The sequence below is a fragment of the Haematobia irritans genome, chromosome 2 (genome assembly GCF_050003625.1).
Source record: "Haematobia irritans isolate KBUSLIRL chromosome 2, ASM5000362v1, whole genome shotgun sequence".
Classification (NCBI taxonomy): Eukaryota; Metazoa; Arthropoda; class Insecta; order Diptera; family Muscidae; genus Haematobia; species Haematobia irritans.
In genome coordinates, this window is record NC_134398.1 from 129,956,108 (window position 1) to 129,970,524 (window position 14,417).

Consider the following 14,417-nt stretch of genomic DNA (forward strand, 5'->3'; position numbering starts at 1 on the left):
TTTTTTATTCAAAAGCAATTTGCATTTTTTTTTCCAAAGAACCCGGAATTTGAAAAACGTCTGTATGCACCGCTTTTCAAATTGTTGAAACTGTGAAAATTGTGGCAAAAAACGCAATTAGCTACATCATGTAGGCATAGAAAATACCAACCACGTCGATTTAGATTGTATTGCCACAAAGTTTGCCTTTGTGTTTCAATAAACAACTTTGTCAGATATTAGCATTTGCTTAATGAAAAAGAAACAAAATCATGGAATAAATGGTTCTAAAAAACTTGTACTATTCAAAATCTTATTTTGTCCAAAACTAAGTATTTTACGAAGATTTACGTCGTAAATGTATGTCAAATATCTAAAAGATTACGAGGGACCATCTCTCGTACGATTAAGACATTTTAATTAATCGTAGAAAATTTCTTTAAAATTGATAAAAATTTAGTGCACCACAGTAAAAAATTAACTTACTGACGGTAAAACTGTCTTAAGGACCAAAACATGTCCATTTTTACTAGTGACTGATTCGAAAAAATTGTGTAATATGTGTGAGTAAACATTTCGTTATAGGCATGGAAAATTAGCCAAATCTATATAATTTCAAATTATATGCCAATACCCACTTTTAAGTAAAATTTTAACTACTTTTAAGTGGTCGCATGAACTATAAAATAGTTCAAAATAATAATTATTATGAGATTTTCATAAAATTCTTGAAATTTGTGCTATATACACCAAAAATTGTAAACTGTTTTATAGGAAGAACTAACTCGTGTGAAAATTGAACTAAATTGTTCTCCATATTTTGAGATTTCCACAAAGCGTTATTAAAACCAGGAAAATATAATGCTCTTTTGTACTTTCAAACTGCAGTTCATATAATTACACCATCTCAGAGAAGAAATAATGAACTAAAAGTAAAGAAGAAAATCATTGGCGCCAAGTCATGACCATTTTAAACATATTATAGTACATTCTTACTATTTTTGGGAATCGTACGAAAATGTTCTTTTGCTTTTGTTCATATTGATTTTATGTGTACGGTCAATGAACTTTATACCCACATTTAGTTCATAAAAAGTTTGCCACAAAAAGTAAGATTTCATTAAGCTGTGGAAAATTTCGAAAAAACAATAAAAGTTAACTACAAACAATTAATTTTTTGCAATAAAAATGCTCAAGATCACCGATTCCGAAAATACATATAATATGTAAAATGGGTAAAAAAGAACACATTTAAAAAAAATTGTGATTTTTATCCTAAAAAGTGCGTATTAAACTAAGTTTTTATTTGCAAATACACAATTAGATTTTAGTAGAGAATAGAGATATTTTTTTACTACATTATTTTTTTTTTATCCGTAAAAGTATATTTTTTAAACTAGCGCAATGATGTTGTAAATGCAACAAAATTAATTTCATAGAATTCGGTAAAATTTTTAAGACGTAATAATTTTTTTCTGCTTGTATCTTAACAGATACAGTGCGCATAGAAGGGTTAAATTAAGCGTAAGTTTTACTACGGATGGTATAGGGTGATAAAACAATCGTTTTTATACCCTCCACCATAGGATGGGGGGTATATTACCTTTTTCATTCCGTTTGTAACACATCGAAATATTGCTCTAAGACCCCATAAAGTATATATATTCTGGATCGTGGTGAAATTCTAAGTCGATCTAAGCATGTCCGTCCGTCTGTTGAAATCAACTTCCGAACAAAACAAGCTATCGACTTGAAACTTACCACAAGTAGTTGTTATTGATGTAGGTCGGATGGTATAGCAAATGGGCCATATCGGACCACTTTTACATATAGCCCTCATATAAACCGACGCTCAGATTTGGCTTGCGGATCCTGTTGGAGGATCCGATTCGGCTGAAATTTGGTACATGGTGTCAGTATATGCTCTCTAAAAACCATGCAAAAATTGGCCCACATCGGTCCATAATTATATATAGTCCCCATATAAACCGATCCCCCGATTTGGCTTGCGGAGCCTCTAAGAGAAGCAAATTTCATCCGATCCGGCTGAAATTTGGTACATGTTGTAAGTACATTCTCACTAACAACTATGCAAAAATTGGTCCACATCGGTCCTTAATTATATAGAGCCCCCATACAAACCGATCCCCCCAACTGGCTTGCGGAGCATCTAAGAGAAGCAAATTTCATCTGATCTGGCTGATATTTTATACATAGTGTTAGTATATGGTCTCTAACAACCATACAAAAATTGGTTCACATCGGTACATAATTATATATAGCCCTCATATAAACCGATCCCCAGATTTGACCTCCGAAGCCTCATGGATGAGAAAAATTCATCCGATGCAGTTGAAATTTGGTACGTGGTGTTCGTATATGGTCTCTGACAATCATGCAGCAATTGGTCCATATCGGTCTATAATTATATGTAGCCCCCATATAAACCGATCCCCAGATTTGATCTCCGGAGCCCCTTGGAAGAGTAAAATTCACCCGATCCGGTTGAAATTTGGTACGTGGTGTTAGTATATGGTCTCTAAAAACCGTGCAAAAATTGGACCATACCGGTCTTAATTATATATAACCCCCATTTAAACCGATCCCTAGATTTGACCTCCGGAGCTATTGGGGGAGCAAAATTTATCCGATCCGGCTGAAATTTGGTACGTGGTGTTAGTATATGGTCTCTGATGACCATGCAAAAAATGGTCCACATCGGTCCATAATTATAAATAGTCCCCATATAAACCGATCACCAGATTTGAACTCCGGAGCCTCTTGGAAGACCAAAATTCATCTGATATAGTTGGAATTTGGTACGTGGTGTTAATATATGGCCTCCAACACCCATGCAAACTTTGGTTCACATCGGTCCATAATTATATATAGCCCTCATATAAACCGATCCCCAGAATTGAACCCCGGAGCCTCATGGATGAACAAAATTCATTCGATTTGTTTGTTAGGTGGTGTTAGTATATGGTCTCTGACAACCATGCAGGAATTGGTCCATTTCGGTCCATAATTATATGTAGCCCCATATAAACCGATCCCCAGATTTGAACCCCGGAGCCCCTTGGAGGATTAAAATTCACCCGATCCGGTTGAAATTTGGTACATGGTGTTAGTATATGGTCTCTAACTACCATGCAAAAATTGTTTCATATCAGTGCATAATTATATACAGCACCCATATAAACCGATCCCCAGATTTGACCTCCGTTGCCTTTTGGAGAAGCAAAATTCATTCGATCTGGTTGAAATTGTGTACGTGGTGGTAGTATATGATATTTAACAACCATGCAAAAAGTGGTCCATATCAGTCCATAATCACATATAGACCCCCATATAAGCCGATCCCGGGATTTGGTTTTGGAGCCTATTGGAGGAGCATATTTCATCCGAGTCAGTTGAAATTTGGTACATTGTGTTAGTATATGGCCGTTAACAACCATGTCTAACTAGGTCCATATCGGTCTATAGTTGTATATAGCCCTCAGATAAATCGATCCCCAATCACACAAAAATTGGTCCATATCAATAATTGTAAAGGGTGATTCTTTTGAGGTTAGGATTTTCATGCATTAGTATTTGACAGATCACGTGCGATTTCAGACATGGTGTCAAAGAGAAAGATGCTCAGTATGCTTTGACATTTCATCATGAATAGACTTACGATCTGCCACAACGTCGAATTTTCAGTGAATGGGCCCTAGAAAAGTTGGCAGAAAATCCGCTTTTTTATCGACAAATTTTGTTCAGCGATGAGGCTCATTTCTGGTTGAATGGCTACGTAAATAAGCAAAATTGCCGCATTTGGAGTGAAGAGCAACCAGAAGCCGTTCAAGAACTGCCCATGCATCCCGAAAAATGCACTGTTTGGTGTGGTTTGTACGCTGGTGGAATCATTGGACCGTATTTTTTCAAAGATGCTGTTGGACGCAACGTTACGGTGAATGGCGATCGCTATCGTTCGATGCTAACAAACTTTTTGTTGCCAAAAATGGAAGAACTGAACTTGGTTGACATGTGGTTTCAACAAGATGGCGCTACATGCCACACAGCTCGCGATTCTATGGCCATTTTGAGGGAAAACTGCGGAGAACAATTCATCTCAAGAAATGGACCGGTAAGTTGGCCACCAAGATCATGCGATTTGACGCCTTTAGACTATTTTTTGTGGGGCTACGTCAAGTCTAAAGTCTACAGAAATAAGCCAGCAACTATTCCAGCTTTGGAAGACAACATTTCCGAAGAAATTCGGGCTATTCCGGCCGAAATGCTCGAAAAAGTTGCCCAAAATTGGACTTTCCGAATGGACCACCTAAGACGCAGCCGCGGTCAACATTTAAATGAAATTATCTTCAAAAAGTAAATGTCATGGACCAATCTAACGTTTCAAATAAAGAACCGATGAGATTTTGCAAATTTTATGCGTTTTTTTTTTTTTAAAAAGTTATCAAGCTCTTAACAAATCACCCTTTATATAGCCCCCATATAAGCGACCCCCATATTTCAATTCTGGCTCCCTACGTACCGTGCAAAAGTCCATATTGATTCGTAATTATTTGTAGACTTACCTACACATACTTTTCTTTGTCTAATGTATACCACGTATGGACTAACTCACAATTTAGAAAACGATTTAAGATACCACAACCCAAGTAATGCGATTGTGGATGACAGTCTTTCGTAGAAGTTTCTACGCAATCCATGGTGGAGGGTACATAAGATTCGGCCTGGCCGAACTTAAGGTCGTTTATACTTGTTTTATATTAAAGACGGTGTTGAATAATTTCGACAACTAAAATTTTTCTTGTACATACTGCATTTGGCTTTCGAAGAATCATTTTATTGTTTTTCAAAATGCTTGCAAATTTGTTTAGGCAGTAGCCGACTATCAAACCTTTCTTCGAAAGGTTCAAGAGTGGTTCACTTTGGGTTGAGTGAATTACCCGAATTTATTCTGATAATTGGTTGATAGTTTTGCTGCAAGTAGAGGATGCTGATGAGGAATGTGGTAATTCCGAAACAGCTGTACATCCAACCATCTTGCAGTCTATAGGGCTTTGCCCAAATAAATTTGCATGGATTTAAGCTTAGATCAAAAACAACAAAAATTTTTCAAAATATTCACAAACAGAGCTCTTTTTCTACAGAAAGTTACACCAAATTAAGTCGAATAATAACGTAAGAAATTTCATAGATTTTAATGACAAAATAAACTCTCCTATTTGAGCAAGCTCGATTTGCTTATATTTCATTGAAATATCTCTGGGATTTCTTTAGAAAAGCAACGTATTTTATTTGAAAAGCGAAAACGGCTTTTATGATTTTATAAAACACCGGTTCTACCGGTCAACCGAAAATGGTATTTATACAAAACCGACAACCGGTACAAAACGAAAAACCGGTCCACGGGTTGTCACCGACCGGTTCTGCTCACTCTGGTCCCACCAAATACACAGCATAAGAATCTTTCCATGGATATTCGGTCTTGTGGTCGATGTTAGGACATGATCGGGGTAACCAGCTCGTCACACGAGACTTGCCATATTGAACTGTGCCATCTGTTGCCACTTTCGCATTAATATTTGTCACATTCAATATATTAGACTTTTACTAAGAATCCACAAAAATGTTCATAGTTTCTTGTCATATCAGTAATTAATCGCAATAATTACACGCATACATATAGTGTCATGGACTCTATCCCAAATAACAAATAGTTCAGGTGTGGTTTCTTTTAATGCAGGTGAAATTTCTGATTGTTCTTAAACTATTGTCATGCCGTTCGAAATTGATATAAAAACTTGACTTTAACTTAATCACATTGGACTATGATCTTAGTATAGGAAAATATCTTATCAATCCTCTTTAATTTTTAAATTATATCCCTCTTTTTATTCTCTCAGTCCATATGGATAATGATTCTCCGTTTCATGGGAGATATGGCAGAGTCCAAGTACAATGATGACGATGTTGATGGCTCCCAAACGGATAATGTGAAAACAAGCGTTATGCAGCGTCTAACACAAACACTTACAAGGTCTCAGGTCCAAAGTAAAGAATTTCAAGAAGCTCTTGCGGCAATGGGTGATCAGGAACAACATCGACGTCTGATACGTAAAACTTTGAAAACAAAAACTAAGCTTCCTGAACTTCTGCGTAAAGCTATGGACAATTCGAATGAAATAGACTATTACCACCAGGTGTTGAGTACAAGGATGAGCAATTTGGAGAAATTGCATTTCATTATTGGACATGGAATTTTGAAGCCAAATTTAAGGTAAGAAGGAAAATCTATAATACTCAAATACTTTATTCTAACTTTCTAATATCACCTTTCAGAGATGAAATATTAGCTCAAATCTGTAAACAATTAACAAAAAATCCTTATCGGACATCCTTCGCAAAAGGATGGATTCTACTTTCGTTGTGTATAGGCTGCTTCCCACCAAGTTCAAAATTTGAAAATTTCCTAAGATGTTTCCTGCAACATGGGCCCGAATTATATGGACCTTACTGTGAGAATCGTCTCAATAGAACATTGAAAAATGGAGCTCGTACCCAACCTCCGTCATGGTTGGAACTCCAGTCAACACGCAACAAATCAACAATAACTCTCGAAATTTTCCTTATGGATGGTTTGAATAAAAAGTTGCAAATTGATTCTGCCTCTACAGCAGGAGAAGCCGTTCAACAGCTAGCCGAAAGTATGGGTCTGATTGACGCCTTTGGTTTCTCTTTGGTTATATCCATCTATGATAAAATCATGTCTTTGGGAAGTGGTGGAGAGCATATTATGGATGCCATTTCAAATTGTGAACAATATGCCAAGGAACAGGGACAAAATGAGCGTAAAGCAGTGTGGAAGCTTTATTTGAGGAAAGAAATTTTCAGTGCTTGGTATGATCCAAGAGAGGATCAACTTGCGGCTCGTCTGGTTTATAAGCAGGTTAAATTGGCTAAATTTAAATGGTATCACATATAACCTACATTGTTTGTATATTTGCAGATATGTCGAGGTCTCAACTATGGCGAATATCGTTGCCGGTCCGAAAAGGATGTGGCCATGATATGTGCTCTACAGTATTACGCTGAGTATGGAGAAGATATGAAAGACGAGGTAAGTTTAAAGGAATTGATAACGAAAGGTGTAAGAAATCGGACCTCATTTATATTGGAATTGTCTGGCCATCATTTGACTGAAGTCGACATTTATACTGCCTTGAGATGATCGCAACTTTGGTATTTTTTAGTGCCAACCTCACACTGAGTTCTATTGGAGTGTCCATGGTCTGCTGTCGATATGTTTTTGTTTTTGCTCAGGGCTTCAATACTGTGTTAGGACATTTTTCTATATTTTTAGGCATTTATTTTGACCAAACTTTTGATGAATACGAGAGGAGTGCGACTGTCGGCCGTTACGGTGGCCCAAATCATTACCATCGCAGTGCTTGAATTTTTATGGTTAATCGAAAGTGTATATATTCGGCCGAACACTTTGTCAAGTAAAGCCGATCAAACTACTCAAGTTGGAATAGATTTTCATGGGAGAAAAACCAAATTGTCACTTTCCTAAGTGAGCCGGAAATAACTGGCTGCCACTATATCTAAGCTAACCTAACCTATTGACCACTTGTGGATGTGATACAACACTGTCAGTATCACAATAACGAGCAGTGGTAGGGGAAACAAGTGATTTGTTCACATTTAAATGCTGGAAGGCTCTAGCGTTAGCCACCTCTGGTTTTGCAGCCATGGATAAGCAATCACACTATCATGCTTAAATTCGATCACGAATAACTTTATTTCTGAATGCAATAGATCAAAAGACTTTGTAAACTTGTAAAAAATTAAATGAACGGTAACTGGTATAAAACTGTCAACTGTAAGACGAGCGGTTTAGTCAGAATAGCAATCTGACGTTTGTTGACGTTTTGGGATGATACACTACATCACAATCGGTACTAATAACGCATATTCGAAAATCAGTCCAGTCAGTATCACATACCGGAGTTGGCACACAGAGTCATTCTTTTCTCTCTTCCAATAACCATGTCCCTTTTTCCACCCTGGATAGAGTAGGTCTGTGCAGTATCTTATTCTTTATGACGGCCACATTGATATCAACCCATGACAAGGGAAGTAAGTGTGTCCACCAGCCACAAACGCAGGTTACTACGGGATGTGCAGCGAATGTCTCGTTGAAAACAAAAAACGAATACCACAGAAGTGCTCGTGCCAAGTATTTTCGTTATGCGCCGTCCAGACTATACGTTTTTCAGGACGGAATTTCTGTGTTTGTGAAGAATCTTACACTGTGTCCGAACGCTAAAGGCCTACCCAGCAAAAAAAGAGCTTCCAAAAAAGTAGTTTGGATCCCCAATCTGTGATCCGGAAGTAGTGCAAACTTGGATCATCTCCAATTTTTTTTTTCAACCAATTTAATTTTTTTTAATCCATATGTTTGATTGAACAATTTGAAAAATTTGTTCGCTTCAACCAGGGGTTGAACCTGGGTTTGCTGGCACCATAACAGAACGCCTTAGCACACTCAGCCACAAACTCCATTGAACATAAGGCGTCGAAAGGTCAATTCAAATGTTTGTGATATGATCGTAATACGACACCAAGGAATAACATTCTAATTACTTCTCGAGATGTTCTTTATTAGTATGAACGAAAAAATAAGAAACGCAGGTTCAAATCTCACCAGCGGCATTTTTTATACCCTTCACCACTACTGTGGTACAGGGTATAATATGTTTGTTCCTTTTTGTCCTCAACTTTGGCATTGGGTCGTTTTTTGGAACAAAGACAATCACTATTGATTTTGGAAAAAATCGGTTCAGATTTAGATACAGCTGCCATATATATTTATCCACGATCTGGTCATAATTGGCGTGTTTATCAACCGATGTTCTTCAAATTCAGCACATCCGAATACTTTATGCGTCTAAAAAAAATTGCAAAATATCAGCTAAATCGGTTCAGATTTAGATATAGCTCCCATATATATCTTTCGTCCGATTTAGACTCATATGACCACAGAGGCCAAAGTTTTCTACCGATTTTCGTGAAATTTTGCATAAAGAGTGGAATTGACATTCTAACAATGTTTGGTAAATTTGATTGAAATCGGTTCAGATTTAGATATAGCTCCCATATATATCGTTCGCCCGATTTACACTCATATGACCACAGTGGCCAATCTTTTATTACGATTTAATTGAAATTTTGCACAGGGTGTAGAATTAGCATTGTAGCTATGTGTGCCAAATTTGGTTGAAATCGGTTCAGATTTAGATATAGCTCCCATATATAGCTTTCGCCCGATTTACACTCATATGACCACAGAGGCCAATTTTTTGCTCCGAATTAGTTGAAATTTTGCACAGGGAGTAGATTTAGCATTTTAGCTATACGTGCCAAAGTTGGTTGAAATCGGTTCAGATTTAGATATACCTCCCATATATAGCTTTCGCCCGATTTACACGCATATGACCACAGAGGCCAATTTTTAACTCCGATTTAGTTGAAATTTTGCACAGGGAGTAGAAATAGCATTGTAGCTATGCGTGCCAAATTTGGTTGAAATCGGTTCAGATTTAGATAAAGCTCCCATATATATGTTTTTCTGATTTCGACACAAATGGTCAAAATACCAACATTTTCCTTGTAAAATCGCCACTGCTTAGTCGAAAAGTTTTAAAAATGACTAATTTTCCTTAACTTCTAATACATATAAACTTTTGCGAAGTTTCCTTAAAATTGCTTCAGATTTAAATGTTTCCCATATTTTTATACCCTCCATCATAGGATGGGGGTATATTAACTTTGTCATTCCGTTTGTAACACATCGAAATATTGCTCTAAGACCCCATAAAGTATATATATTCTGGGTCGTGGTGAAATTCTGAGTCGATCTAAGCATGTCCGTCCGTCCGTCCGTCTGTTGAAATCACGCTAACTTCCGAACGAAACAAGCTATCGACTTGAAACTTGGCACAAGTAGTTGTTATCGATGTAGGTCGGATGGTATTGAAAATGGGCCATATCGGTCTACTTTTACGTATAGCCCCCATATAAAGGGACCCTCAGATTTGTCTTGTGGAGCCTCTAACAGAAGCATATTTCATCCGATCCGGCTGAAATTTGGTATATGGTGTTGGTATATGGTCTCTAACAACCATGCAAAAATTGGTCCACATCGGTCCATAATTATATATAGCCCCCATATAAACCGATCCCCAGATTTGGCTTGCGGAGCCTAAAAGAGAAGCAAATGTCATCCGATCCGGCTGAAATTTGGTACACGGTGTTAGTATATGGTCTCTAACAACCGTGCAAAAATTGGTTTACATCGGTCCATAATTATATATAGCCCCATATAAACCGATCCCCAGATTTGGCTTGTGGAGCCTCTAAGAGAAGCATATTTCATCCGATCCGGCTGAAATTTTGTACATAGTGTTGGTATATGGTCTCTAACAATCGTGCAAAAATTGGTCCACATCGGTCCATAATTATATATAGCCCCCATATAAACCGATCTCCAGATTTGGCTTGCGGAGCCTCAAAGAGAAGCAAATTTCATCCGATCCGGCTGAAACTTGGTACATAATGTTGGTATATGGTCTCTAACAGCCGTGCAAAAATTGGTTTACATCGGTCCATAATTATGTATAGCCCCCATATAAACCGATCCCCAGATTTGGCTTGTGGAGCCTCTAAGAGAAGCATATTTCATCCGATCCAGCTGAAATTTTGTACATAGTGTTGGTATATGGTCTCTAAGAATCATGCAAAAATTGGTCCACATCGGTCCATAATTATATATAGCCCCCATATAAACCGATCCCCAGATTTGGCTTGCGGAGCCTCAAAGAGAAGCAAATTTCATCCGATCCAGCTGAAATTGGGTACATAATGTTGGTATATGGTCTCTAACAACCATGCAAAAATTGGTCCACATCGGTCCATAATTATATATAGACCCCATATAAACCGATCTCCAGATTTGGCTTGCGAAGCCTCAAAGAGAAGCAAATTGCATCCGACCCGGTTCAAATTAGGAACGTGGTGTTAGTATATGGTCGCTAACCACCATACCAAAATTGGTCCAATCACACAAAAATTGGTCCATATCGGTTCATAATCATGGTTGCCACTAGAGCCAAAAATAATCTACCAAAATTTTATTTCTATAGAAAATTTTGTTAAAATTTTATTCGGTTCATAATAAAATTTTCATCATTGTCAAAATTTTATTTCTATAGAAAATTTTGTCAAAATTTTATTTCTATAGAAAATGTTGTTCAAATTTTATTCGGTTCATAATCATGGTTGCCACTAGAGCCAAAAATTTTATTTCTATAGAAAATTTTGTCAAAATTTTATTTCTAGAGAAAATTTTGTTAAAATTTTATTCGGTTCATAATAAAATTTTCATCATTGTCAAAATTTTATTTCTATAGAAAATTTTGTCAAAATTTTATTTCTATAGAAAATGTTGTTCAAATTTTATTCGGTTCATAATCATGGTTGCCACTAGAGCCAAAAATTTTATTTCTATAGAAAATTTTGTCAAAATTTTATTTCTAGAGAAAATTTTGTTAAAATTTTATTCGGTTCATAATAAAATTTTCATCATTGTCAAAATTTTATTTCTATAGAAAATTTTGTCAAAATTTTATTTCTATAGAAAATTTTGTTCAAATTTTATTCGGTTCATAATCATGGTTGCCACTCGAGCCAAAAATAATCTACCAAGATTTTATTTCTATAGAAAATTTTGTCAAAAGTTTATTTCTATAGAAAATTTTGTTAAAATTTTATTTCTGTAGAAATTTTTGTCAAAATTTTCTTTCTATAGAAAATTTTGTCAAAATTTTTATTTCTATAGAAAATTTTGTGAAAATTTTATTTCTATAGAAAATTTTGTCAAAATTGTATGTCTACTTTGTCAAACTGAATTATATACGTATTGGATCGATCTTTTTTGATTTAATATATACCACGTATGGACTTACATACAATTTAGAAGATGGTGTTAGGAGGTTTTAAGATACCTTGCCATCGGCAGGCGTTACCGCAACTTAAGTAATTCGATTCTGGATGGCAGTGTTTAGAAGAAGTTTCTACGCAATCCATGATGGAGGGTACATAAGCTTCGGCCTGGCCGAACTTACGGCCGTATATACTTGTTTTTACTAACATTGTGTTACACCCTAGTGCATTAGCCGACTTAAATTTTGAGTCTATAGATTTTGTAGAAGTCTATCAAATTCTGTCCAGATCGAGTGATATTTGAATGTATGTATTCGGGACAAACCTTTATATATAACCCCCAACACATTTGACGGATGTGATATGGTATCGAAAATTTAGATCTACAAAGTGGTGCAGCGCATTAGCCGACTTAAATGTAAAATCTATAAGTATTGCAGAACTCTGTACAGATCTGCTCAGATATACAGAATATATGTGTATTGATTCATATAGCATCCAACACATTGGACGGATTTGATATGGTATCGAAAATGTGGACTTACAAAGTGGTGAAGGGTATAATATAGTCGGCTCCGCCCGACTTTAGACTTTCCTTACTTGTTTTTTATCAAATATTTTTCCAGAAAAATATTTTTTATGTCATGCATCGTTTTTATTTTTTATTTGCGGCATATATTTTCATATAAATATATTTTTTCCATTAAAAATCAACAAAAAAAAAATAAAAATTCTCGTAATTTGCAAAACCTTCTCAAAAGAACTTCCATGGAAGCGAAAAAGTCAAACTGCACACGTTCAAATCCCAGTGGGGATGAAATATTTTTTTTTATTTTTTTTACTTTTTTTATTAAATTCTATTTTTTAGTTTTTTTTTATTAGTTTTCTATTTTTTTTAATTTAATTGTACAAAATTTGCACTTAAAATAGCCTGATTGTTTCTTTCTAATACTTGTCCACAAGGACTGCATCGGAAGTAGAAAAAAATCATTGGGGGTTCCCAAGATGTTCTTTAGTAAAAGTGTGCACTTGTCCAAAAGGACTGCATCGGAAGTTGAAAAAACTCGATGGGGGATTCTGGGATGGGCTTTAAAAGAAATGTTTGGGGAACAACTTCCAATTTTTTTTGCTGGGTAGTTATGCATCCAAAAATGTCTCATAGGCGTATCGTTGCGTGTCAGCTGTTAGTTTTTCCTATACGATAGCCCATACAAATGATTACCCAACGTTAGAAAAACGTAAACGTTTCGTAAGATACAGAAAAACTAAAAATTTACGTCTCGTCTTCGTATTAGCTGATCAATAAACTAGCGTCATCATTTGAAAGAAGAAGAAAAATGTGATTAGCGTGAAAATATATTTCATTAAAATTATACTACTGCGCTGTTCTCGGTTAAAATGGACGGTGAAAAATTAATATTATTCGTGAAATGCATTTTAAGTGTAAACAGTCAACCCTTTTTATACTAGAGGTGTGCACGTGAGTAATAGTTGACTCACGCTCACGCACACTCACGTCTGAAAAATCATACTCACGCACGATATTTTTTGGTAAGACTCACGCTCACGCACACTCACGAAAAGAAAATTTGTAGTCACGCACACTCACGCACGAGAACGTCGTGACTCACGAATAATTTTGTGATTAATTTACCATACCGAAGTGTCTGAAAACATGAGCATTATTAAAATCGAGAGTTTTATTAAACTCTTAACATCCCAGGTGTCACTAAAATTGTAATTGAATTTAACGTTTTATGTTTGTGAGCAGGAATATTTTCGTGAGTGTAATTCGTTACTCACGCACACTCACGATGATATTATTTTCGTGACTCACGCACGACAATCTGGTTTGTCGTGCGTGAGTCACGACACACACTCACGCTGTTGTCATGAGCGTGACTTACGACTCACGCACGAATCACGAAAATGTTCGTGAGTCACGACAATTTCGTGTCACGTGCACACCTCTATTTTATACCCTCCACCATAGGTAACACATCGAAATATTGCTCTAAGACCCCAAAAAGTATATATATTCCGGGTCGTGGTGAAATTCTGAGTCGATCTAGGCATGTCCGTCCGTCCGTCCGTCTGTTGAAATCATGCTAACTTCCGAACGAAACAAGCTATCGACTTGAAACTTGGCACAAGTAGTTGTTATTGATGTAGGGCGGATGGTATTGCCAATGGGCAATATCGGACCACTTTTACGTATAGCCCCCATATATAAACCGACGCTCATATTTGGCTTGCGGAGCCTCTTGGAGGAGCAAAATTCATCCGATCCGGTTGAAATTTGGTACATGGTGTTAGTATATGATCTCTCACAACCACGCAAAAATTGGTCCAAATCGGTCCATAATTATGTATAGCCCCCATATAAACCGATCCCCAGATTTGGCTTGCGGAGCCTCTAA

The 14,417-nt window shown here is 36.4% G+C and overlaps 1 protein-coding gene across 1 annotated transcript in view; it reads left to right on the top strand.

Moving 5' to 3' along the window:
* Positions 1-14,417, top strand: part of Myo28B1 (Myosin 28B1) — a 136,618-nt gene that overhangs the window by 106,159 nt on the left and 16,042 nt on the right. Inside the window, exons 7-9 of the mRNA XM_075296158.1 lie at positions 5,898-6,271; positions 6,334-6,940; positions 7,001-7,111. Coding sequence (XP_075152273.1) covers positions 5,898-6,271; positions 6,334-6,940; positions 7,001-7,111 — 1,092 coding nt within the window. The remainder of the gene's footprint in view (positions 1-5,897; positions 6,272-6,333; positions 6,941-7,000; positions 7,112-14,417) is intronic.